This window comes from Strigops habroptila, chromosome Z (genome assembly GCF_004027225.2).
Source record: "Strigops habroptila isolate Jane chromosome Z, bStrHab1.2.pri, whole genome shotgun sequence".
NCBI lineage: Eukaryota > Metazoa > Chordata > Aves > Psittaciformes > Psittacidae > Strigops > Strigops habroptila.
The window spans coordinates 83,021,146-83,047,425 of NC_044302.2; the positions used below are offsets into that span (position 1 = coordinate 83,021,146).

General features: G+C 39.9%; 1 protein-coding gene across 1 annotated transcript; it reads right to left on the reverse strand.

Annotated features, from left to right (window-relative positions):
- Nucleotides 1-836: 836 nt before the first annotated feature.
- DDX4 (DEAD-box helicase 4) lies at nt 837-24,878 on the reverse strand. The gene is made up of 17 exons (XM_030512943.1): nt 24,795-24,878; nt 23,415-23,478; nt 19,485-19,553; nt 19,011-19,085; nt 18,110-18,196; nt 17,713-17,793; nt 16,257-16,301; nt 15,024-15,166; nt 13,756-13,908; nt 12,308-12,462; nt 10,635-10,764; nt 8,357-8,523; nt 6,990-7,135; nt 6,114-6,213; nt 3,727-3,997; nt 3,489-3,575; nt 837-1,452 (listed from the first exon to the last, which is right to left on the reverse strand). Exons 1-17 carry the CDS (start codon nt 24,876-24,878, stop codon nt 1,372-1,374), a joined length of 1,938 nt encoding a protein of 645 aa, XP_030368803.1. The 3' UTR covers nt 837-1,371.
- Between the last annotated feature and the right edge of the window lie 1,402 nt (nt 24,879-26,280).

The window sequence follows — 26,280 nt, forward strand, 5'->3', positions numbered from 1 at the left end:
TTTTTGCGCATTATGTAGCAGTAAAACTACAGTCTACAAAAATAACAGTATTTTTGTAAACAGATACTTAAGTAGACAAATACTTTTGAAAACATATTCATACAAAAAGAATGACAACCCGCTTTTCCACAACAGATTACATAGTACTGCCACAGTCAGTTCCAATTCTCACAAACATGGGCATTAAACCTTCAGTCTTCTAAGCAGAACTTAAATGTATTATTTCCCTGTATTAAATGGGAAGACTGTACAAGAAATAGCGCTCAGCATGGTGTGCTAAATACCGGGGAACTTGAGAGAGAAGCTTGTGTAAGCTTGCTCAGCTGTACAAGACATTACAAACTACCACGACAATTACTTTGCCATTTTCCTTTGTGAAAGTGACATAATCATATGCATCTTTACAGCATACCAAAATGGTAAATAATAATAAATTTAAAAGAAATTGAAGGGGAAAAAAAAAAATGCAACTTTAAGGAAATCTCCTTGACATGTTGCTAAGGGTGGCTTACAATCTGCAGCTTCTACAAGTCTGGGAAACTCTTTTGGACATGACCCACCAAGCCTGTTCTAGGGTAAACTTTTCCACAAGAGATAACAGAAGAGCCTTTATGTCTGTCAAAGGCAATAACATACTAGAAGTCACACAGAGCTCCACCCTTCCCAAGACAGGCCTGTAAAAACATGTGTTTCAACTAAGTTGTGGATGTAGCCACTGACCTTTAGTTCCCTATGGAGATGCATATTCCATGCATGTCAAATAATACCAATTTATGGAACCAAAATGACATATGGTTTTACATCAGATATAAAAAAAAAAAAATCCACTATCAATATGCATTCCTCAAGCTTTTATTAGGTAACTGCTTCAAAGATGTTTTAAGAGATCCCTATGTCATCTCATTACTAGATTAAAATTTTGCAACTGATCTGTTACAAAAAGGAACAAACATGAAGTTCAGATGGGCCCGTTCCGAAAGCTCTTCCCAAGCTAACTCTTCGCAAGACTATCTTCCCATGCAAAAGTTGGTAACAAAGTTGTAAGCTAAAGGGATTTACTATTTTCTGCTTGCAAAACCTCCATCTTTTTACAGCATGAAAGCTACCAAGCATCCAGCACATACTGAAAGTTTTAACGCTTAATACCTGAAGTGCTTCCTAAAAAATTACTTTTGACTTCCCACATTAAGTGATAATCGTCACTGGGTTCATCATAACAGAGCATATATACATGGCTGAAAGCTTTAGCATTTCATACAAACTACTCTTTTAAACATTAAGTATTTCAGAAACTCAACAGTAAGGAACATGAAATGCAACAGTTTACTTAAAGCACAACAGAATACAATCTAGTTTGATACTGAAGTAGTTCTAATCCCATGACTCCTGTGCACTCCCAGAATATGACATCTTCATTCTTTCTGGGTCCATGTTGCCTCTGCCTCTGTAATTCTAGGACAGAACAGGTACTAGTTTAGAATCATTAACACGTTCAACAATTTAGAGGTGACAGTCACTACAAAACAATTTTAGCTTTCTGCATTTATCTTAAGATAATTTGAATATTGTATTTTTTTTAATAAATACAGAAGCTCTTTCATCATAAAACTTCTATACATAGGTGGTTAGACCTCAGTGTAAAATGAATGCACTTTAATCAAGCTCAGATTTTATCAGGTGTGAGAATAATCCTTTCAAAAGTTCAAATCCCAGTTTCTCCTACCCAACACAAACCAGGTGAGACAACTTTGGGGAAAAACTACCTTCTCCATTCCTTAGTTAAGAATGAATGTCTGCATTACTTTCCCAGCAAAAGCCTTTTCCTCTGGAAAAATTACAAAGCTCAGTCACATGTAAAATTGTCCCAAAATAAACAGGTTAAGAGCCTCCAACAGATTCCCCTTTCAAATTCACCATCTGATTACCAAACAGCCCTTGCATGCAGTCCCTTTGAAAGAGAAAGTGAATATTGTAAAAACACAAGCGTCACCTTTCTTCCCCAAGAGAAAGGGCATCAGGATCCTTATTGAACAGTAGATGATACAAATGCCTCTTTCGGTAATAGTAAAACAGCAAAAACCAGCTTTAATAGTCAATTTCAAAGGAGGGGGGAAAGAGGGCTGATTACAAATACTCAGTTTCTCTCAGAATCTCTTGTCAGAATGACATGAGGTCTCACAAGAAAGGAATACAATCTGATGATCTCCAACTCAAAAGAGCTGGTGCACTGCATGTATGTGATTAAGAGAGCAGTTGCCCTGAAAGTATTCTATGTGGACAAAGAGACACAGGACATGAAGGATATACTTGGACCTAGAAATGACAGATTTAATGAAATTCTGGGAGACGCTCCACAAAGGTTGGAGATGTGTATTTGGAAGCAATCTAGAGATCCACCTTTGAAAGCAAGCTATACAAATTTTAAAAGTGTCTGTGAACAGGAATAGAGAAGAAAGATTCACTGAGACTGCATGCATGAGAAGGAAGCAAAAGTTTAAGTGTGTAAAGGAAGTTTCGTGAAGACCCAAAGAGGAAGGATTCAAATCTGATTAGAGAACTAGTCAGGCAAGTAAATACACCCAAGCCATCCAATACTTTCAATAATAATGGTATGAAAGAAGATAGACAATGAAAGGAAGGTCTGAGCTTGAACTCAAGCTTCAGAGACTGTGTAAGCCGTAAGAGCAATTATTGTTCTTGTGGTCTCTTTCAGGGTTTTAACATTTGAAATTCAACTCAGATGTTGTAAAGTTCTTATGGAAGCATGAGACCAAGGAAAGGCTTTTGATGAACGCATTAAAATCCAAATAGGTAAGAGCAGTAAGTATCAAACATCAGTTGGAAAAAAAGAAAAAAAAAATCATTCAAAGCAGGAGTAAGCACAGAATTTAAATCCTCAACTAGTGACTGCAGAGTGATTTGAGAGCTATGCCACCTAAGCTGTCTCATTTAGTTAAGCTGTGTTTTAACACATGGCATGTGCAAAACTGAAAGACCAGAAAGCTCCTCCTTATTGCAGGCATAAAGAACAATTGACATGCATGAGATTGGGGCATTTATCTAACTATAATTAGCTGAAGTTTTCAGTCAAATGAGTTACCTGACTGAGCTATTCGTAACAAGCAGTGACTGTGTAACTAGCAACTATTTGCTCCTAACCTACACATGCAGCAGAGAAACTTGTGGAACTACAGCCTTTGAGCATGTTTGCACAAACCTTCAAGAGTAATTCTTGACACTACAGATCAAGGCTAATGCAGCTACTAAGGCCACACAGTTAAGAGACCAAACTGGGCAAGCTGTCCAAAATTAGCTTCAGAAATACTGAAACTAACACTGAGTACGTTGAAGGTGTATGATGAAATAAGGTACACAGTGATAGTCGAAACCGTTTCAGTGGCATTACTTTGGATATATACTGCTGAACACACTGTCACACTGCGATAAAGTTCTAAAAGCTAAGACTTCCAGTTCGTTTGCAGACTTACCTTCTGCACATTAGGTGACATAAAGAATCTTTCTCCTTGAAAACCAAAAGCAATTTCTTCCAACCAAACAGGAACTTCCTGCTGGGCCTACATAATGAGAAGTGAATTTAGACACTTTGACTGCTTTACCAACTCATATTAAGAGTTCCATAACTGTACCAAAAAATATAGTTGCTGAGTATGTTAAACTGAAATCCTGAAGAACAGAAAAAGTTAAACACTAAGATTTGAAACTTACATCTGAAAGCACTTTAATGAGAGATTGTGCAAGATGGCCATCTGAAGCATTATCAAAGAAGCAAACTGCTTTGCCAGTATTTCCACAACGACCAGTTCGTCCAATTCGGTGTACATACTCTTCAATGGTCAACGGAAGATCAAAATTAATAACATGTTGAACATTTTCAATATCCAGACCTCTTGCTGCCACTGAAGTTGCCACGAGAACTGGACATTTTCCAGAACGAAAATCCTGAAGGGCTACTTCTCTCTCTCTCTGTTCTCTATCTCTGCAAAGAAAGCAAATGCTTAGAACACATCTCAAAAAAATCTGCAGTATTAATTAAGATACAGGTTAAAAGGTCATGATTCATGGACAGAAGTAGGTTGGGGGAACACAATATGAAAACAACCTACACGCCACCAGTTTAGATTTTTTAACTGTGTAGCATCAAGACACAGCAACTATTTTAACCTAAGTTTCTAAGAAATTAATTTTTTTAAAAAGAACCAGAGACAGCCTCATTGAACTCATTGCCTTGCTAAGATCCACTTGTTTAACTGACTGTTTCTTCATGCCATACTCAGAAGTGCTTTTCCTGCTCTTCACAGAAGGAAGACAGAATAGCACAGACGAATTCTACCTAGACTCCTGCACAGGCCATTTTCAGATACAGTAAAAACTGTGGCCAGCAAACAGCACATAACTTGCCTTTTCTTCATCACAGAATGGTTTGGGCTGGAAACGACCTTAAAATCACCTAGTTCCAACACCCTGCCATGGGCAGGGACACCTCACACCAGACCAGGTTGCTCAAGGCTCTGTCCAGCCTGGTCTTGAACACTGCCAGGGATGGGGCAGCCACAGCTTCTCTGGGCAACCTGCTCCAGTGCCTCACCACTCTCACAGTGAAGAACTTCTTCCTTGTATCTAACCTGAACTTCTGCTGTTTAAGTTTGAACCCATTACCCCTTGTCCTATCACTACAGCCTCTGATGAAGAGTCCCTCTCCACCATCCTTGCAGACGCGCTTCAGAAAACTGGATTTGCTATGGGGTTTGCAATTTCAAAGAATCTTTACAGATTATACAGTACTTCAATACAGTAGATCAGAGTTTAAGTTATGTTCTTCATTGCCCAATTTAGAAAGCTAAAAAACAGTGCCCTTTTGAATCTAATATGGGATATTTAGTGAAGTCTAGTATGCCCACTATTCCAGAGAAAAGCAACTATTCCAACTTCACCTCAAAAAACCTCAAATGAATCAGAAATCAGTAACATTCATTACAGTCTAGCAGCTTCCACAGAACCAATTATTCTCTTTGTAACTATGCCTTAACTCACACTGTAGTAAGAATCTCTCATACTGAGTTAATCTCCTTCCACACAAGTCAAGCTGTGGGACAGCAGTTCAGATGAGACAAGAACAGGTGGCCAGATCTTCTCGAAATGATCTCTTCACACACTTGTAAAACTGATAGGGCACAGGACATATACAAACATCATCTATCTGTGTACTAACATCATTTTAACCCATTTACAACCTTGATATTCTGATGACTGTCAGAACACTGAACAAAACATCATTCTATTGGCAAGGATTCAAGTCCTCTCATCTTACGAGATGAAAAATATTGCAAAATAACATTTTCTATGTGCTACAGTTCACTAGGAACCTTAAGATTCAGTTTGTTGTCCTATATTTTGACATATAAACACCTCAGAACTACATTCCAGCTCATTACATGAAAGACAAACCATTTTTTTAGATTCCAGGGTTTAGACCTGGAATTAGCAACTACTTCACCCTGTTTCTCAGTATTTGTTCAGGTATGCAACACTAATGAGTAGACTACAAACACAGGTTAGAAGCATCTTCTCTTTAGATTGATCTCCATACAAATGCTATGTCCATGAGCACATCAAGGCGGCAGAAATTTGCATGGTACATAACCTGACTTACCTCGTCACTTTGAGGAAGCCTGTAAGACAAAGTGGAAGGTTCACAACTGCCAACTGAATTTAGGAATATCATCTTACCCTAAGGCCTGGTTTTGGTCACACAAATGATAACAAAAACTGTATATAAACAAAAGCTGATTCCACTGAATTATACATATATTTAATTTTTAAGCAGTAAGCGTAAGATTTTCCTGTTCACACACAGCACTGCAAGTCTGATCAACCTGGAAGACGTATACACAGCAAATGCTATGAGAACTGGCCTTCAGAAACACTATATTCTCAACTGGGCAGAGCTGCTAAGGATAAGAAGGCTATCTTACACAAGCTAAATCGCACAGATAGAGCCAAACATGAATCTCAATAAAAGCTTCAGGTAAGATATACTATCAAGTGACTTTCACTTAATACTACTACCTGATTTTCACTTTAAATATACTTACCCATGGATGCTAGTAGCAGCTATTTTTTCTTGACAAAGAAAGGCTGCAATGTAATCTGCTTTTTTCTTTTTGTCCACAAACACCATGGTTCGTTCATGACCTATGTTAAACAGAAGTTCAGATTCACTGCAGTTTGAAACCAGACGTATTTTCACTATTCACGGTTAAAGTTACTTATATAAACACCTACTACCAGAACACACTTTGAATAAAGTCTTTAAGGCATGACTGAAATTTCTCGTCTGTGCTGAACTAATTAAATTTAATCCATCAATTTTGAGAGCAACACAGACACCTAGCTCAAGATAAGTGCATTGGTTTTTTCTCCTCTATAAAGGAAGAAACAAATGCTGTTCTCTGCGACAAGCATGCACTCCCTTTTTACAACATGTGGCTAAAAGCGGCATGCCATTCTAAGCACTGAACATAAAGGTACACAGACCAATTTTTAATTCCAAACTCCCTTCCAGTTTTCAGCATGAGAACTTAAGATACATTCAGAGCAAAAATAGAAAAACCCCAGCCATTAACAAAATATAGGTCAGAAAGTTCACATAAGTGAAATACACCTATAATCTTGAGATAATACCCCCAGAAGCTAAAGTACTGTAATTCACCACATAATGAAACTTATCATCTGGGAAGCCTGTCTGCTAGTACTCAATAGATATGAGACCTTGACAAATACTCATAAAACAATTATATCTAAAAACCCAGAAGCCCCCATGGTCTGCTTCAAGCTTCCATCAGTAGACTTATAAAGCATATAACATGTATAACAGCAGAGAATCATGAGCTGGTCAACAGCAAAAGCACAAGTTTAAGAACAAACAATTTTGTCCTCCCTGGAAAACAATTAGCAATAAGAAAAGTTACCTATGCTTTGCAGAATTTCTATCAGTTTATCTCTCTTGGAATATTGAGGAACCTGAAGAATATTTTGCTGAACATCACTGCAAGCTCCACCCACGCGCCCAACAACAACAAATAAATAATCTGATTTCAAAAATTCAGCAGCCAGCCTTGAAAAGAAACAAAATTGAACATGAATCTGCTACCTATCACTACAAGATCTTCTTTCAAGATGAAAAAAACTATTTATAATATAGAGGACCCAAAGCCACAACAGGCTACTGAAGACTGATTTTAAAGTTAATTCAATCCTACTGAGAAGAAAGACAAGTAATCTCCCCAACAGCTGTCAGTATTAACTGACTGAATAGAGAAAAGCAGCCCATTCCATTCTTCCATTCAGGACAGTCAGCTACTGACGATGTTTTCTCCCCGCCTCAGAAAAGATCTTTCAGACTTTTTGAAAGCCAGAAGAAAATTGTCAGGATCTGACTCACTGAAGTGCCAACATGCTTTCATTGCAATGGTCTGATCAGTTTACATGCTCTCAAAACATAATATGTTTATTGGCATTTTTTGGTGATACTGCCACAACAGTATCCCTTCCACAAAATAAACCAGAATCATGTCAACTGCTAAAACTGAAGTTTACACTCCTCTGATTTACAAATGAGTATTCACCTGCCTATCTCTTAAGAAGTGGAAATACTGAATAATTTCCATCCACCTGTAAGGAATGAGCTGTTTTGTACTGTTACTCCCAGGCCCAGCAACCCACTAACATCTGTCAAAGACTATTCTCTCAAGAGTCTGGGAAGTGGAGGTTTCAAGGCAGTGAGTAATAGAGCTGTAAGATACATCCTAAACCATCTGTGGAAGCTTTAAAACCACCATAATCAAATACCATTTATGCATGTAATTAAGAACTGTGTAACAGAAAGGCTGGCGAGTTAGGCAATAATTAGAGAGTCTAGTTATATTACATCCTGCTGTCAACAACAGCACTACCAGTGCTGCTCATGAAACAGTAAGATCACTGGTTTTGAGTTTGCACAGATGTAGTGGGGGAGGGACAAGAAAGAAACAGGGACAGCATAAGGACTTCTGCAAAAGTAGAATTTAAAAGCCTTCAGACAAACTTTAAGTTTGCTTTAGAAATTGCTTTTGAAGTCCCTACCTAAATTAAGCAGTTAATCTGTGCAAGTTATTAGTTCTGTTACCTAAACAAAAAAAAAAATAAATAGGGAAGTCTTCAGCAAGGAATGTTAACACCATAGCTTTTCAGCACCTTCTAGCAAGACTGTAAGCTTTTAAATACAAGCAGTGCTCTTAACTCTTCAGACATTCATTCTATACATCTTCAGATATATTTGTGTTTTTACTTCACTCACCTCTGAACTTCTTCAGGAAAAGTGGCACTAAACATTAGTGTTTGACGTTTCTCTTTTGGTGGCATGCTTGGGTGAGAAACCAGTTTCTTCATATCTACCCCAAAACCCATATCAAGCATGCGGTCTGCTTCATCTAGCACCAAGTATTTCACATTATGCAAAGCAACCTGAAAGTATTTCAGTGGAAGAAAAACTGTATTGGTTCACTGACAGTACATGCTTATAGAATATCCTAATTGCCAAAATCCACCTTTTAATTATTTCTTTGTAGTAGGTTTCTGGTAGAAGTTAATTACAGAATCATAGAATAGTTAGGGCTGGAAAGGACCTTAAGATCATCTAGTTCCAATACCCTTGCAGTAGGCAGGGATGCTTCACACTAAACCATGACCCAAGACTCCATCCAACCTGCCCTTGAATGCTTCCAGGGATGGAGCATTCACAACTTCCTTGGGCAACCTGTGCCAGCGCCTCACCACCCTCACTGTAAAGAACTTCTTCCTTATATCTAGCCTGAGCTTCCCCTGTTTCAGTTTGAACCTGTTACCCCTTGTCCTATCGCTACAGTCCCTGATGAAGAGTCCCTCTCAGACATCCTTGTAGGCCCCCTTCAGACACTGGAAGGCTGCTATGAGGTCTCCACGCAGCCTCCTCTTCTCCAGGCTGAACAGCCCCAACTTTCTCAGCCTGTCTTCATACGAGAGTTGCTCCAGCCCCTGATCATCCTTGTGGCCCTCCTCTGGACTTGCTCCAACAGCTCCATGTCCTTCTTATTTTGAGGACAACAGAACTGTAAACAATACTGCAAGTGAGGTCTCACGAGAGCAGAGTAGAGGGGCAGGATCACCTCCTTCAACTTGCTGGTCACGCTCCTTTTGATGTGGCCCAGCACACAGTTGGTTTCTGGGCCATGAGCACACACTGAAGCCGGCTCATGTTCAGCTTCTCATCAACCAGTACCCCCAAGTCCTTCTCTATAGGGCTGCTCTGAATCTCTTCTCTGCCCAACCCGTAGCTGTGACTGGGATTGCCCCAACCCAGGTGTAGGACCTTACACTTGGCTTGGTTGAACTTCATGAGGCTGGCACTGGGCACCTCTCAAGTGTGTTCAGGTCCCTCTGGATGGCATCCCTTCCCTCCAGCGTATCAACAGAACCACACAGCTTGGTGTCATCGGCAAACTTGCTGAGGGCGCAACAATCCCACTATCTATGTCACCAACAAAGATGCTGAACAGGATCGGTCCCAACACCGACCCCCGAGGGACACCACTCGTTACTGGTCTTCAACTGGACATTGAGCCACTGACCACAACTTTTTGCATGCTGCCATCCAGCCAATTCTTTATCCACCACTTTATCCTTGAGTAAAAGCATATGTGCATTATATTTGCATCTCAACTTCCATTTTACTTCTTGATCTGCACTAACTCTAATAGTATGCAGACACTGAAGTGCTTCAGAACTTGCTTCAGCAAAGTAAATCAAGATACAGCCTACACATCACCTATTATTCAGCACATCTATTTTGAAATTATGTCTGAGCTTTAGAAAGGTTCTCTCATCTAACTCTCATATACTTGAAAAAAAAAAAAACCTTGATCTGAAAAAATTTGTGTCAGGAAGTATTAAGGACATGAGAACTTCACTGCTGCTGCCCAAGACTGTCATTCTGACTACTAGAAGCCTGTCAACACAGAAAGCCAATCTCCACCTTACTACCAAGTATTTTGCCAAACTTCATTTCTCCAGTGCAAAATCACTGAGCCACCACATTACAATACGTAGCAATTTTGATTTGAACTTAAAATGGATGGAAAAATAAATATTAAAATACAGTATTACACCTGAATTTTACATTTGAGTAAAATCAATACTAAAACATTCAAAGAATTAATATTAGCATATTGCCAGCTATTCTAGCAAAACAAACAGGACATCAAGTGAAAATCTAACATGGAATTTCCCACAAGAACTAAAAGGTGTTCCAAGTATTTAAATTATATAATTTAATTGCCAAGAACACTGCGGCCAGCTTGTGTTCGACTGAGATTTTCCAATGGGCCCTGAAAAGTACTGAAGAGATCTGGACTCATGCAACTCCTTTGAAAACCTCATGGTGTTTAGATACTCCATGAAAAGCTCCCTTGTATTTTCATAAATGCCTCTACAAAGGTGGCATGTGACTGGTTTTCATGGCTCTATCTTTGCTTCTACTGAATTTGAAAAATGAAAACCAGTATGTAAAAAGCTAAGCATGTTTCAGATTAAAATCTTACCTTCTCTCTTGCAATTATGTCTAGAAGTCTTCCTGGAGTGGCACACAGTATATTACAGCCTTGCATTATCTGACGGATTGAATGGCCTGTTTGTGTACCTCCATAGATCACAACAGGCCTTATACAAGTTCTGTAAAACAGAAAAAAACCCCTGGATTAATGCAAACTGTACTGTTTCATGAAAATACATAAAACACCCCCACCAGATCTACCATAAACCAGGTTACTTTGAGCAGTTTAACTCCTTCACCAGACAGCACAGCCAATAACCAAAAGCAGGACCTAAGACTAGAAACGCACTCACCATAAGCTCAAAGATCCCACTCAAACTATATAATAGAGGCTACACAAGTCGCTTGCTTGGAAAGAGTGCTTCATTTCACCTGCTTTCATCCCTCTCCCTTCAACTCAGTTACTGGCGGTAAGTGACACTAGGGTCTTAGACATTGTCCCTTTTTATATGGCATACTTAGAAAAAGCAGAATCACAAAATACATGCCTTTGGAGTTTCAGATGTAATCTTTCCATACCTGACAGCGTAAAAAATAAAAACCACACAGATGGCTCTCTGTAAAGCAACTAATCACACTGACAACCCAATGTGCCACTCAACATCAGACTGCAAACCCACCCAAACACTAAACTACTTAGTGCTCTTCCTACTAGGCTTTTTGTTTCGATCTACAGAGTAGAGCTGTATCAGGTATTATTCTCCAATAGAAACCATTTATGAAAGAACTGCCAGACACAGAGGAGCAAGTTTGTAAGCTTACCTTTATAACCTCCTGCTAAGGCTTTTACATGCATGAAGTATTTTCACACTCAAATTCAAACTGTCTATTGTTGAAGATACTAACTCAGTTTCATATAAACTGGGTAATTTTTTTACAGGAAACTTTTCAGAAAGCTTTAGCCGAGAACAGAAGCAGGTTGGACTCACAGCATTTCAACATTTATCCACTATCAATTAATATACGCATTTCAGATTCCTATTTGTGAACAAAATCAAGGCGCTTAGGAATATCGTGAATCTGAACAATACGCATGCAATTCTTTATGGGGTACAGATTCACACCCTGATATTGTTTAACTGTCCCCAAAATGTAGGTTTATCTTGCTTTTACTGCACAGCAGCTATAGGAGAAATTTTCTACATTCAGAAGCTATTTTACTGTGAAGTAATCTGTATCTGTAGTGTAAAATAACATAATTAATAGAACTAGGTACATAGTTTTAGAGATTAAGAAGCTTTTCTTAGTAACATGCTTACATCAATATGCAAACATGATGGTACTTCCCAAAGCCAGAGACAGCCTCCAAGCCTGTTTGCTTCAATGAGCAAAGACAAGTCTAATTTAGCCCCACAAATTTTGCTCAGGCGATGCCTTCCATTCCACCTCCTAACAGTAACAAGCCTTTAGACAATAGATCTAATTTTCTCCCTGTTCACTGGTAAAACTAACGTCACAGGAGAAAGACCATTGGGAAACTAGTAAAAGTGTGCTCTCACACAACATCTCACACAACAAGGGCTCAATGACAAGTTTACAGACCTTTTGTTGTGTTTTGAAGCAGCAGAGCTAAAAGAGCTTGCTTGAGCTGTGAAATTTCTGTCTGAGACCAGAAAAACTGAGACGTAATGACCAATACCAGGTAACAGTGCAAAAGCTTACCCATACACGAATTTCCTTGCTTCTAGAAAGATCTGATTTATCAGTTCTCTAGTTGGAGCAACAATAATACATTCCGGTTCTTGCTGTTCTTTAAAGCTGGTGGCAGTTATGCCATCTCTCATCATGTGGGCCACAACTGGTAGAAGAAAAGCTGCCTAAAAAAAATTTAAAAAAAAAAAAAAAAAAGAAAAAAAAAGAAAAAGGTGCAATATCTATGCTGTTTAGTCTTAAAACTTTCATCAGTCACACCAAAAGCTGTGTATCAACCTTAAAGCCTAAATGATACAGCACACTATCACCTTCAAGGAAATCAGACTGCAGAAGGATTTACGTGAATGCACTTCAGAACATTTAAGCTTATTTCTTCTTTGTTATGATGCATAAAAATATCTCTCTGGACATTAAGAGTCTAATAACGCAGGAACACAGCCATGCGTTAGCTAACTTCTGTGTTCTTCAGGCAGTGCCACACATCATGCTGACATACACTGACGATTAGGTACCCCAGGATCGAAACCCCTCCTTAGTATTTACTTACATGCTTTACATCATCATCCATAGATTTTTAAGGTAAACCACGTATCACCATTTTCCAAGCTACTACAATAGCAGATCAGTTTGCAATGCAGCTGCACCACCACCCTTCCTTCCATTAAGACCTGCACAGCAGTCCCAAAAACATTCAGAATACTTGTAGCATAAGCTTTGAACATTTCCCCCGCTGAAAACAGGTCTTTCAAAAGAAGTAACTAATAACCCTCACATCAAAGCTAGAATTCCATACCTTAATGGATAGCAAAAAACCCCTATACTTAATATTCAAATATTCTTATAGATAGCTGTTTTGGGTATATTAAACAGTTTAACAAGTTGAGACAACTGTCAACTTACTATCAACTCTCAACACTATTCCATGATTAATACTGAATCACCTAAAACTAAGTCTGGTGCACATCAGATTTGATCAAACCAAGGATGACGAACCAAGACAACATACTGTTACAATCTGGTGTAAGTTTAAAATCCGAAACAAAAGCAAAACCCACAACACATACATACCAACACACACAACAAAAAACAACCAACCAACCAACACATAAAAGCCCACACAAGACAGGAAGAAACCCCAACTTTCCAGCTGCTGAGGTTTTTTCCTCATCAGCTGTTTCTATCACTGCCTATACTTCTGAATCTCTATCTGTAGCCCTGAAGACTGGCATGTTGTAACAAGACAAGTAACAAGTTCACTGAAATTAAAAAGAAATTCAGCCAAAAAATGCTTCAACTCATCCATCATTCATCTGTACTTAATGCTAGACTTGCCACTGCAAGTCAAATCCTTAGAGGGCAAAATGTGAATCACATGGCACATACAAGACTGAGGCATCCACTTTAAAAGTTCAAGGTCATACACTTTCAGTAGTATCAAGGCTACACAAAATGCTTACAGTTTTTCCTGATCCTGTCTGGGCACATGCCATTAAATCCCGTCCCGCCAGTATAATAGGAATGCTGTACTTCTGCACTGGAGTAAGCTTAGAGTACCCAGCTTTACCAATGTTCACATTTAAAGTCTGACAGAGGTTAGCTTCTTCAAAAGCCTGTAAAAAAAAAAAAAATTAGCAATACACAATGATGAAAGTTAGAAGTTTAAAAACTGCAATGCTTACCATAGGATTCAGACATCCAAATACTGAAAAGTATTAACTCCTGAGAAGGCCTCACCAGTTATCTAGATTGCCAAGGTTCCTGCAGGTAAAAGTCTCACAGGTCTCTTCAACCTGCTCATGCCATGCAAGTGAACTTGCCTGAAGGACAGTGAAGGCATTCAGCTAGTCTTATCAGCTTTGACAGAAAGCTGCTCAGAAGCCATATATCTGGATTCAAGCAGGTAAACTCACATCAGGGCATGCTATGAAAACAAACTAAAACTCTTCAGTTCTACTTCATGCAGGATACACACTTATCCTCTACGCTAAAGCTAGATAGGGATGTTGCTCTAGCTCCCATTACTAGGATCAAAAAGCATTGTAACATGACAAAATCAGTTTAACTTCAGTGAGAAAACCTTTCAGAAGATGGATGGGGGAAAAGAAAAAAACACAAACCCAACACTCTGCATCTTCTCTTTCAACACAGCTGCTACTACCCCCTCGGCCCTTCTTATTGTTCTCCTTAAAAAGAGCTTTTATTCCACCCCCCTCACATCCCTCAGTTTTTTAATCAAAACACTAGCCAACTAGCATGGAGTAGAAGCAAAGTTAACACATTACTTCTAAACAATAAACAGCAGCCACAGAAATAAGGGCTAGAAATTATTTCAAACCACCTATTGAAAACTATTCCAACAGGTGGCCATTTAGACTGCTAAAGACCCCCCAGTAACAGACTTCAACAAGATAACTCTACCAGCCCTAACAGAAACTACTGCCAAAGACCTCCCTCAAGACCTGAACTGGTCTTTTGACGCAATTTAAGAACTATACTTCCTGTCCATCCAGTATTACTTTCTCTGGGCCATTTCTGTAGCCTGTCAATGTCATTTTGAATTCAAATTTCTGTCTTGCAAATGGGCAGCATCTCCTTCCAACACAGTGCTGTCTGCAATGTTCAAAATCTTATTTAATATTTCCATTAGTAGTGAATATTAAGACTCAGAATACATACTTGCAAAATTATATTCAACATAAACCCTGAGATTTATGAGTTCACTAACCAGTAACGGTGCTGGAGGGTCAAGTCCTGACACTTCAACAACATTTTCATCATACTTGTCAAAATTAATTCCTGTCTGGTAATGTGCAAAGATGGCTTGTTCATCACCAGGTGGAGGAGGGGGCACATAAGTCACCTTCGGACCTTAAGAACAAAACCACTCAAGTTCATGAATAATGTAAAGAAAACCTGAACTAGAACTATTTTAAGTATGGAGATACTGAAGTTAAATTCAGTGAGATGTCATTTAGACTTCTCTCCACTTTCCAGAAAGGAATTTCAGAAATTCTATTAGAACTTAGATTTATACTACTAGATCTAACACTCACTTAAAAAGCTCAAATTCAGTAACAATGCATTCATTAATACATAAGAATAAAATTAATCTGTTCATGGCAGCACATTTATAGTTCTGTATTCTTTAAGGTATTTTTCAAGCTAATCAACTCAGAAGTCTCAGAGGTGTAAAGTTAATTATTCGATGCTCACTAAAAGATTAGTCATTTCACAGGGATCTCAAATGAGGAGGGATCAGGTACCAAAATTATTCATACAAAGTCTGAAGTTCTCCATTTGTTTTTTTGCATCTCAAAGAGTAAGAGAAAGGCAAAAGAAGTCTAAAGTCATTTGCAAAAAGCACCGCAGGCAAGTAAACATTTTAATAGATTCTCCCAACTGAGACTTTCAATACATGTCGAAGTCATTATTTATCACGCATTGGAACCTGATCTCCTGCGCACACAAATCATTAAATTCTATTTACTAATTTGAATTCAGTAAAACACATGGAGCCTGTTTTCCAGAAACAGCATCTGAAACTGAGAAATGTACTGTTCCTTTGTGGTTTGCTTTAATGACTATCCTCACTCAGATGCCTACACTATTGCCAATTAAGTTCTCTTACACTCGTGTCTCAGGCATATAAGCTTTACCATCAGGAAGAAAAAACAGCCAGCACAGAGGACTTCTACAGCACTCCATTCCAAAATGTTAGTCTGTCTTCAGGCGACAACCACCACTACGTTCCCCAGTAATTTAAAGATGAATGAAGTCTAAACATACTAAGTGTAACAGTATTTGCTTGGCAACTCATGTTACATGAACAATTTTGAGATGGTTATGCATTTTCCCATTTACTTCTTTTTTACCTAATTACTTCCAGCAACTTCCAGTAAGAGAATGTTCCTCGAGTTAAAATCAAAACTGGCATGTCACTTGCGAAGAAGCTACTCACCTCTTCCAGATCCTATTTCTTCACTGCATTCTTTGGAAGCTGCTGCTAAAGAAAGCATTCCGAAGATAATTACTTATAGGAATAAAACTCATTTGAGAGAAAACCTAAGAACTTAAGCAACTCTATAAAACCACAGTTTCATTGGGACAGTAACAGAGAATCCGAGCAAAGATGCAACATATAGTGCATGCAATCACTTTTAAATATTTCCTTTTCCATCAGAATACGCCTACACAGGATCTCTAACTGCAAAAAAGCATACCTGTTTTAAGAAAACCGAACACAGCTCTACCTTTGCTACTTCTACAAATTCTATCAGAGTGACAAGAACACTATTCAGAGATGAAGGCAGCACAACCACCTAGCAGCGCTCGCTCTGTTCCTTTGCTAGGTCCGGACATACCTCTTACTATAAAAGGATATAGTTCCCAGGTAACAAACTACTCTTTATTAAGAATTATCTTTCCACATTTATCTCTACAGACTAGTGCAACTGTTGCCGACCAATATCCATAATGGTCTTTACATACTAATACAATGGTCGTAAAAAAAGGAATTACGATACCGCATTAAGGATGTAATTATGTCCACTATGAGTATTAGCATGTGTCTTTACAAACACTTAATATTTCTAAAAATCATTATTTGAACTAAAAATCTAAAATCTTACTTTAAACTAAGTCAAACAGAGGCAAACCAATTGTTCTTTGGATTTAAAGAACACTTTTGAAAATGCATACTTATCTTTCTCTTGACCACAATGAAAAGATCTTCCACCAGTATCATACAAACTGTTCCTACATTGAGAATATCAGCCATCCACTACCCATTACACTGGTTCAATGGTATTCCTAATTTGAATTATGGGACTTTCACGAGTGATAGATTACTATGCTCTAAGTAGCACAACCAAGTTACAGTAACATCAATGGTAAAGGAAGACAAGACAATGAGGGAAAAACTCCTTTGTGGACAGCAAAAAACTCCAAAACATTAAAATAATGTCCTCAGAAAGAACTGGTCTCTCAAAGCTACGAACCTTATTGTCAGTAGGGTAACCTGGACAAACCTAAAACACTTCCCTTTATAGCAGGGGTGGAAAAAGTCTAGAGTGTCTATTTTGAAACCGAGAGTGTTCTTGAAGACTTGCTTTGAATTTTGGGGTTAGCAACTCGGCTTCACTGTGCATTAACTGACCTAGTAGCAGTAGGACCAAGGTGAAAAAATTACAGAAGACAAAAGCTTAAAAAATCCAATTACTAAAATTTATCCAAGTTACAAACCTGCCTTGTGTAGGCAAGCAAGCAAGCTACCTAGCACCTGCAAAAGGTTCTTAATTCAGACAGGGAGAACAATCACAGAGACAGCATTTAGCAATGCTAAGAGGGTACTGCAATGCCACAAAATCCGCAATGAGGAAATTTGAAAGATTCGCCACCCCACTAAAAAGTCTCACCTGCACCTCCAAATGCTCCTCTTCCTCTAGAGCCAAACGAAGTGCCAGACTGAGGTCTTTCTCTTTGCTCATCTTTAATACCTGTAAGTAATAAACTGTGTAGTGGGTAAAGTGTCTACAATTAGCATAATAAAATACTATGCCTAAAGTTAATACTATTTACTTAAAAATCTCTACAGCACAAAAACCTAAACATTCTCTGTAAATCCAATCCATTCTGTATTACTCCCAGTAATATTATTTTCCAAAGACGACATCCATGTTCTACAACACTGCTGAAGAACACAAGCTACTTCATAACTTCCACCTTTGTATTTGGTTCAAGAAGCAAGCAAACCTTGCTTGTATGTTGTTCCCACACAAATCAGTCAGCATTAAAAAAAAATATAAACCTTACTCTCACTTCGTCCAAGGCCACCAGGAGATCTTCCAAAACCTCTCTTTTGTGTACTGGAATTTTCTACAGCACTCCTTTCTTGAAAACCTGCAGTACAGCACAGCACACAGCAACTTCGTTTGCCCATTTTTGCATGTGCAGATCAAGTGCCTTTTATCTGGCAATTATTCTTCACGGTCCTGATTTTATGAATTCAAATTAAAACTACAACAGAACTAAGTGATTTGCCTAAACATATGGAAAAGTATTTTTTGCCTGTATTAATTTCTATCTCCCTTGTTTCATAACCTGTCCCACTTACAGCCACTGAACTATCCAGACAGATGTTAAGTGGTAGTAGCTTTCACTGCCGTATGTGCTTCCCATAGTACTTGGTGGAAGCATATACAGCAATACTGCCAAACTGCGAACTACTAAACTCTTCAACATGCACTGCATACTAGAGTGGCACTTGACATTATAGGCAGTAAGAGCACAGGGATTAAATATTGCTTTATGGAACCTGAAGAAAGCTTTCAAGTCTTCCACTGAAGAGCACTCATATACTCCCTCACATAGCATGTATATGGATACTAATGTTCAGCTGCCTTTTGTACATTATGACTCAACACAATTATCAGAACAATACCCCTCTCCAAGAAAAATGGAATCAAAGCAAGAGGTGAACAAAACAATGTTGAGTCCTGCCTTCTGGCAAACATGGTGGCATTATGCAGTCAAAACTAAGAGGTGATACTGAGTGCCCACATTATGCAGAAATAAGGAATGGTAACCCACATATATGATTCTCCAACTCATACTTACCTGACTCTGATACAACAGAACTGAGTACCTCCACAGGGAAAATTTTATGCATCAAAAACGACTAGCCACTAAAATTACAGACACTCCAAAAAGTTACCTCTGTTGGCAAAATTCCTTCTGCTACCAAATGTACTTGCTGGTTGACACCATCTGTTCAGGGATTCATCACTACCTATAATTAGAAAAAAGAATCAACATCCAAAGCTATATCTCACCTCAGGGTAGGCCTGCTGGAGTTGGCTTTCTAAACCCAACAGTAAAATTACAGAATCATTGAGGCTGAAAGGGACCTCGGGTCTGTAGCCTACCTCTCACTCAACAAAAAAACCAACCACATGACAAAGGTGTTGTAAGACAAACAAAATGTATTAAAATTACAAAGCTTAGGACAGGTGCAATTACTGTTTTCCATTAAGAATAGCACCACTCAGCAACAGTACTGCTACCAACCCAGTAAAATCTGCCTTTCCAGACTTGGACACCAATTGCAAGGTCCTCCGATCTGAATGTTTTATCCAAAAAGAAGGGTTAATCACGCACAAAACTTCAGATTTTAACCATCCAAACCTACCTCTACCCCTAGAATACCCTCCAAAATGATCCTGCATATGCTGACTTCTATTAGGTCTTCCAACAGCACCTGGAAAACAAGAAAGTAAGGCTTTTGACGCTGTCTCCCATAACATTTTCATATACTAACCAATGAAGTACAGCCTAGACAACTGGACATTGAGGAGGACTGATTCAGTAGGCTGAACGACTGGGCTCCAAGAGTTGTGATTAGCAGCACAAACTCCATCTGGAAGCCAATCACTAGCAGAGAGCCCCACTGATCAATACTGGGGCCAACAGAGTTTATCATTTTCATTCATGACCTGGATGATGGGACAGAATGCATCCCTCACCAAGCCTGCACACACACAAAACCAGTACATAGCACAGGGCTGTTTCACTCAGAGGAAACTCACAGAGACACGGGCAGGCAATTTGAAGTAAGAATCTCAAAGTTCAAAGAAAAATGGAAAATCCTGCAGAGGAACAACTCCAGGCATCAGCACACACCGGTGACAACCAGCTGGAAAACATCTTTGATGAAACAGAACTGAGGGCTGTGGTGGAAAGTAAGTGGAACGTAAGCCACCGATGTGCCCTAGCAGTAAAGGCCAACAGCTAGGAAGATGTTACCAGCAGGTGGGAGCAGGTGGTCCTTCCCCACTAGTGACAGCATATCTACAGTGCTGTGTCCAGTACAAAACAGACACTAACATACTGGAGTGAGTCCAGCAACGGACCACAAAGACAAAGAAAAGACTGATACAGCTGTTGTACACAGAGTGGCTGAGAGCTGGAACTGCTGTGCCTGGAAACAAGAAGACTCAAAGGATCTTACATCTTAACATAAGTGAGCAAGGTGACAAGAGTCAGATTCTTTACCCTGATAGCCAACAAGAGGACACCAGGCAACAGGCACCGACTGAAATACAGGAAATTCCACTTTAACATAACGAAAATCTTTTTACTCTGGGGGTGGTTAAACACTACACAAATTGCCCAGAGCACCTGCATAGTCACCACTCTGGAAAAATTCAAAACTCAGCTAGACAAGGTCCTGAACAAACTGCTATAGCTGACCCTACTCGACAGAAGGATTTGGACCAGCCAATCTTCAGAGCTGGCCTTCCAACCTGAGTGACTCTGTAAAAAAGAAATTCCCTAATCTGCAATATCAAAGTCAAGATCAGGGTACCCAAGCAACCATAACAAAGGTATGAAATCTGAAATAAAACACTTAAGTCTGCAAAATTACATGATGCACAAGCACATGACACATCATGGAAACTAACTGTTACTGTTTTCCTTCCAAGTAAAAACTTGGACTTTACATAATGATACAGATATAGATAATACTTTACATAATGATATAGATACTCCTGAAAAAAAACAAAACCTAGGCACCAGTACATTCCACAACAAGACAAAAAACGCATTAAAGATCGCCTGTGCACAAGAGCTTGTCATAAAAGAAAAAAGATGACGATTACATTTGATACATTACCAATACACTCCATTAGAAAACTTGGCTTGTACAACAATGGAAATATTAAACTGATGCTTTTATAGTCTGAACAATGTTCACAGTTCCTGCTCACCTGCAAGATGTGAGTAGTTTGTGGCAAACCCTGTATAGAAGATTCTGATATTCATGTTTAATGGAACAGAAAATAAAAACACCCCAATTACTTAAACTGCTATTTTTATTGTTTACTACAATAGATTGGCTTCCACTGACCAAGTCTATTTGCCTCTAAAGGAGTAAGGACTCTCCCCTTATTCCATCACTCCTCTTTCACTGAGATTTCCATAACTTATGCACAGTAAGTTAATTAAATATCCAAAGTTTTTGGAAAGCACACTGTGTGCCAACAAAATACTTGATCAGGAAACCTGCTTCAGTAAGTTTCTCCACCATGCTGCCCTCTAATGAAACATGCTGGATAAAAACACAGATTTATAGACACAGATTTATAGACAGCGAATAGAATAGAATGAATCATCGCTCTTCAGTCAAGTCTCCTATGCTTAGCACTTAGACCAACTCGCCTGCAGACTGCACTATTACTTGTGAACCAACCTATTAAGATTGGTGAAATAGCAACTTTCAAAATTATTATTCATTTACTGTGTGAATTTTTCATGCACCTCGATTCTGTACAGGTTTCACGCACACTGGTCTCATAGGGACTGCAGAAGTACTACATGCTAGTGTTTAATTCATCACTGTATTAGTTACCACTCTAAATTTACTAGCTTTCAAGCAGTCTTTCATAGATTAAGAGGAACAGAATGAACCCTTGTTTCCACTTCACTGGTATTAGAATCTAGCATTGCATCAGCATATCACTGAATAAGAGCTATTAAATCCTGATATTGTGTATATATATACACACACACATATATCTGCGTGGTTTTTATAAAAAATAATTTGCAAGTATGCAATATTACTTGTACCTTACCCTTATTACAAGTTTTTGCACAAGAGTACTACTACTACTATTGTTTCAAGGAAAAAAAATAAAGTTTTAAGTTGCATACACTAACTTTACTCATGCCATTTAGTGTCAAACAGGCGAGCTATGTCCTGAGCCTAGAAGTCCACTGCATACAAGAGAGCAGCTCATGAAAGCTTAAATATCAGCTGAAGCACAATCTGTTCACAAATTAGAAGTTTTGCAAGAGAAGAAAGAAGGCCCATGCAGCCTTTTCTGAAATAACAAAAAAAGAGAAAGATTTAAAAAAAAAAAAAAATTAAAAAAAAGGAAAAAAGGACATGTTTTTCCACCACGTTGTAGGGAAAGAATCCCTAATGCTGATGCACCCTTTCAAACAAGGTCAAGACAAGATGCATAATCTCATTAAGTGAAAGCCTCACCTATGGACTTCCCAAGCAGCTTTAGTTCTTTAACTCTTTATTTAAACAGCAAATAAGGTTTGCTCATATCCAGCATAAGTACAGCAACCTCAGTATTATTACTTATGCTTGAGAACACTGGTAACATTCCCCCTCCACTAAGACCCACAAGAAATATTGGGTTAAATCAAAACAAACTCTTTGAAATTGCTCACACTGATCTAAAATGGCAGAATACGCATGTCTCAGGAAAGGAACAAATGGTTGATAATGACAGTGAAAGCAAGACCCTCAGCAGAAAAACCCTCCCTGCCACAAGTTCAGTACAAGAGGCACAAATCAGAAAATAGTTACTTTTGCAGTGTGTAATGGAAAATATACCAGGGATGATAGCTAGTCAGAAAGAAACAGCTGGAACAAACCAACCATGAAGCACCAAGACTCACTTCCACCTAACTTGCAATTTAAGTTCTCTTCACAAGCACTGCCTTTCGTGTTTGTTCTGTGTCACCTACTACTGTAGATAGCAACCTGGAGACCTCGAAAAACATGTCTGCCGTTTCCTTCAGCAACAACCATGGCTTGGCATACTTAAAACTTCTATCTCCTAATCTAAACTTCTTCTAACTTCTGTATGTAAAACTTCTATTCAAGTTTATAAAGGCATTACGTTCATTAAATCAGGAGCCATTTACAGAAACTTGATACCAAACATTAATGTCCTGTGTTTTTTTAAATGGATTTCTGTTCTACAACTTCATCTGACCTTTTCCTATTTTCAACATACCTGTGAAACAGGACATCACTAGAACTCCTAAACATTGCATATAACACTTATTTTCAATACTGTTCATGTTTAGAAATGCTCGTGAGGTAACACCTATTGACTCTCAAGAAGTTATATGCTGTATGCAACAGACCTGCAATAAAGAAGGGTTGAGGGTCAAAAGGAAAGTCTGCTCACTGTTACTTGCTTACTTCATGTGAGATACATGAAAATATCACAATGACAATACGGTGCGCTTTTTTACTCTCCTTAACTGTTCAAGAGATCAACTCCTCCAAACGTGTGTAAAAGTGCCTTCTACATACCCAATGAGCCTACACTTGGACTGAAGCCAGAGGAGGGGCCATTTGGTCTTTCAGTGAAGCTAGCCTGCAAAAAGAAAAAAAGCACATCATCATGGTAACCCCAGGCCCAGCAAAATACATAAATACAACTACAGTTGTTAAGTCTTGCACTTAAAACAAGTTGCCCACTACACCTTCTGAGATGCACTCTTCTCAGACTCTTGTGTTCACTTGTTTATTACTCTTTGGTATACTAAAGGGCATACTGTTTGCATCTGAATGTCACCAAAACCACGTTATACACAGCTAACATTGAGTTAATTAAGTTTCTCCTACTTTCTGTCTCTGTCTTTGCAGGCGTCAGCTTTGTCACCCTGTCAACAGACATTTATTGTTAAAAACAATACTATAATCTCTTGAAGTATTTTTCAGTATTTTTTCAATGTATTTTATTTCAATTATTAAACAGTTCTTACCTCAATCCAACGGTTTTACCTTTTGTTTTCCAATTCTCCTTGATTTGATTTCCATATCAACAGGGGAGCAAGGGGGGCGGGAGGGGGGCCACAAGCGGCTCTGTGGCAGGCACTTAGTTACCAGATGGGGTTAAAAAACAACAAACCCACATCCAAGAACTAAACTACTACCAAAAGACGTGGTTCTGCTAATCCCTAGTAACACAGCTCTACCACTGCCATTTCACTATTCAACAGAAACAAGGACCACCAAACCAATCTGATGTGTGTGAGAAATTGCACCCTACTAACACCCAAGAACCAGTGATCTGTTCTCAGTTTATCTACAACTTCAGAAACACTAGATCTGACATACGTAAGGGAGCAGGAGTCCACTAGAAAGGAAAAATGGCAGGCAACAGGAACCACCCCTTTCAGTAGCTACAGAGCCCTTTGAATACCCTTTACTACAACTGATCTGCAACTAGAAGTTTCTAGTCTGCTTAAGTTTTTCTTACTTTCCTTCCAGCCTCTGCTGGTCCACTAGCCTACCCACACCACGATTCAATTCCTTGCCCACATATAACTAACGACTAACTAGTATGTGTCATTTTTAAGAAACATACTTTTCCAAAAAGGACACATCCTCTCACAACGTGAGAAGTGGGCAGCCAGCATTACGCAGTAACACCTAACTGGCCACACCGACCACAGCCCCAGAACCTCCAGGGACGCAGGGCACCCAAACACTTAGGACTAAAATTGCAGCTATTTGTTAAGACTGTCTTTTCAACATACAAGTTAAGGACAATTTCCTCCACGTGCTTCAGGAACCACAGGGGACCACAGCCCACCAGCTGTCTAGGCAGAAGGCTTGGGGATGGAAGGAAAAAAGAAAGAGGAAGAAAAGCCAGCAAGCTACAGCCCACCAGTTGCTACCCCATACCTGCTCCAGAGCTGGGAGGACTGGTGATGCCTCGTCCCCCATCTCTGCATTCCAGTCTTCTAAGTTCATGCTGTATCCTGACATATCTGCTTGCAGGAGGCAAAATAAATTAGCAGCAACCCCCTGCCTGCCCCCGGCTGTGGGTCGCACCGCGCCTGCACAGCAGACACCATTAAGCCTGCCTGTCGCAGCACTCGTTGCCCTCGTCACCACTGTGCCAGGTGAGAGGCTATCCTCCCAGACCGGAGAACGGGGGAGCCCAGCTCCTACCTCCCTGCTGCTGCTGTTGCAGCCGCCGCCACTCTGCACCCACACAAAATGGCGCCGCTCGACCTAGGCCCCCAACGCGGCCACCGCCACGTGTATGTGCTGGTCCGTCACGTGCCCCGCCCGCCAGCCAATAGGCTCGCGCCTCGGCAGCGGAGCGCGTGCCTCGGTCCCCGCAGCTGAGGCGAAGCGCGGCGCGCGCCGGGCGCGGAGCCGTTGGGCGGGGGGCGATGCCGCGCGCGTCCCCGCGGGCTGCCCCCGGCGGAGGAGCCGTGCGCCGCGGGGGCGAGGGGCCGCGCGTGGCGCAGGGGTACTGCCGGGGCTTGTGGAGGGGGGCGGCAGCGCAGGAACTCAGTGCCCGTTCTCAGCATCTGGGTGGATCCGAGGGGCGTGCTTGGCTCCCTGCGCATCTGAATATCCCCTAATTTCTTCATGATAACCTCAAGTGTGCTTTTTACTTCACAAACATCACTCGGAGCACTCTCTGCTCTTCTGGTGTCCTCAAAATAAGGACATGGAGCTGTTGGAGCAAGTCCAGAGGAGGCCCACGAGGATGATCAGGGGTTGGAGCACCTCCCGTATAAAGACAGGCTGAGAAAGTTGGGGCTGTTCAGCCTGGAGAAGAGAAGCTGTGTGGAGACCTCAGAGAAGCCTTCCAGTATCTGAAGGGGGCCTACAAGGATGCTGGGGAGGGACTCTTAATCAGGGACTTTAGTGACAGGACAAGGGGAAACGGGTTCAAACTTCAACAGGGGAGATTTAGGTCAGATATAAGGGAGAAGTTCATCCCTGTGAGAGTGGTGAGACACAGGCACAGGTTGCCCAAGGAAGTGGTAAATGCTCTGTCCCTGGCGGTGTTCAAGGCCAGGTTAGAGGGAGTCTTTGGGAAACATGGTCTAATATGAGGTGTCCCTGCCCATGGCAGGGGGGTTGGAACTAGGTGATCTTAAGGTCCTTTACAACCAAGCCTATGATTCTGTGAAACCTACTGTTTGGCAGAACTGCAACTCAGACATTAATCGTTCTCCTAGAAACAAAAGTTTCCAGCAGAAGCATAACAGCTAACAGGCCATACCTCTGCTAGAGAGGAAGAAAAAAAAAAACACCAAAGAAACCCCAACAACACCCCCCCCCAAAAAAAAAAAAAAAGGAAAAAAAACAGGAAAAAAATCACAAAACAACAAACCCCACCTGTTTAATTAGGTTAAACAGGCTATAT

What these genes read in the sequence shown, in the direction of transcription:
- DDX4 (XM_030512943.1), bottom strand. Translation starts at nt 24,878, where the DNA reads ATGTCAGGATACAGCATGAACTTAGAAGACTGGAATGCAGAGATGGGG. An exon ending in TGGCCTTGGACGAAGTGAGA is followed by an intron (nt 17,794 to 18,109) that starts GTAAGGTTTATA and finishes TATTACTTACAG; the next exon opens with GTATTAAAGATGAGCAAAGA. An exon ending in TTTCCTGAAGAAGTTCAGAG is followed by an intron (nt 7,136 to 8,356) that starts GTGAGTGAAGTA and finishes TTTCTTTTCAAG; the next exon opens with GCTGGCTGCTGAATTTTTGA.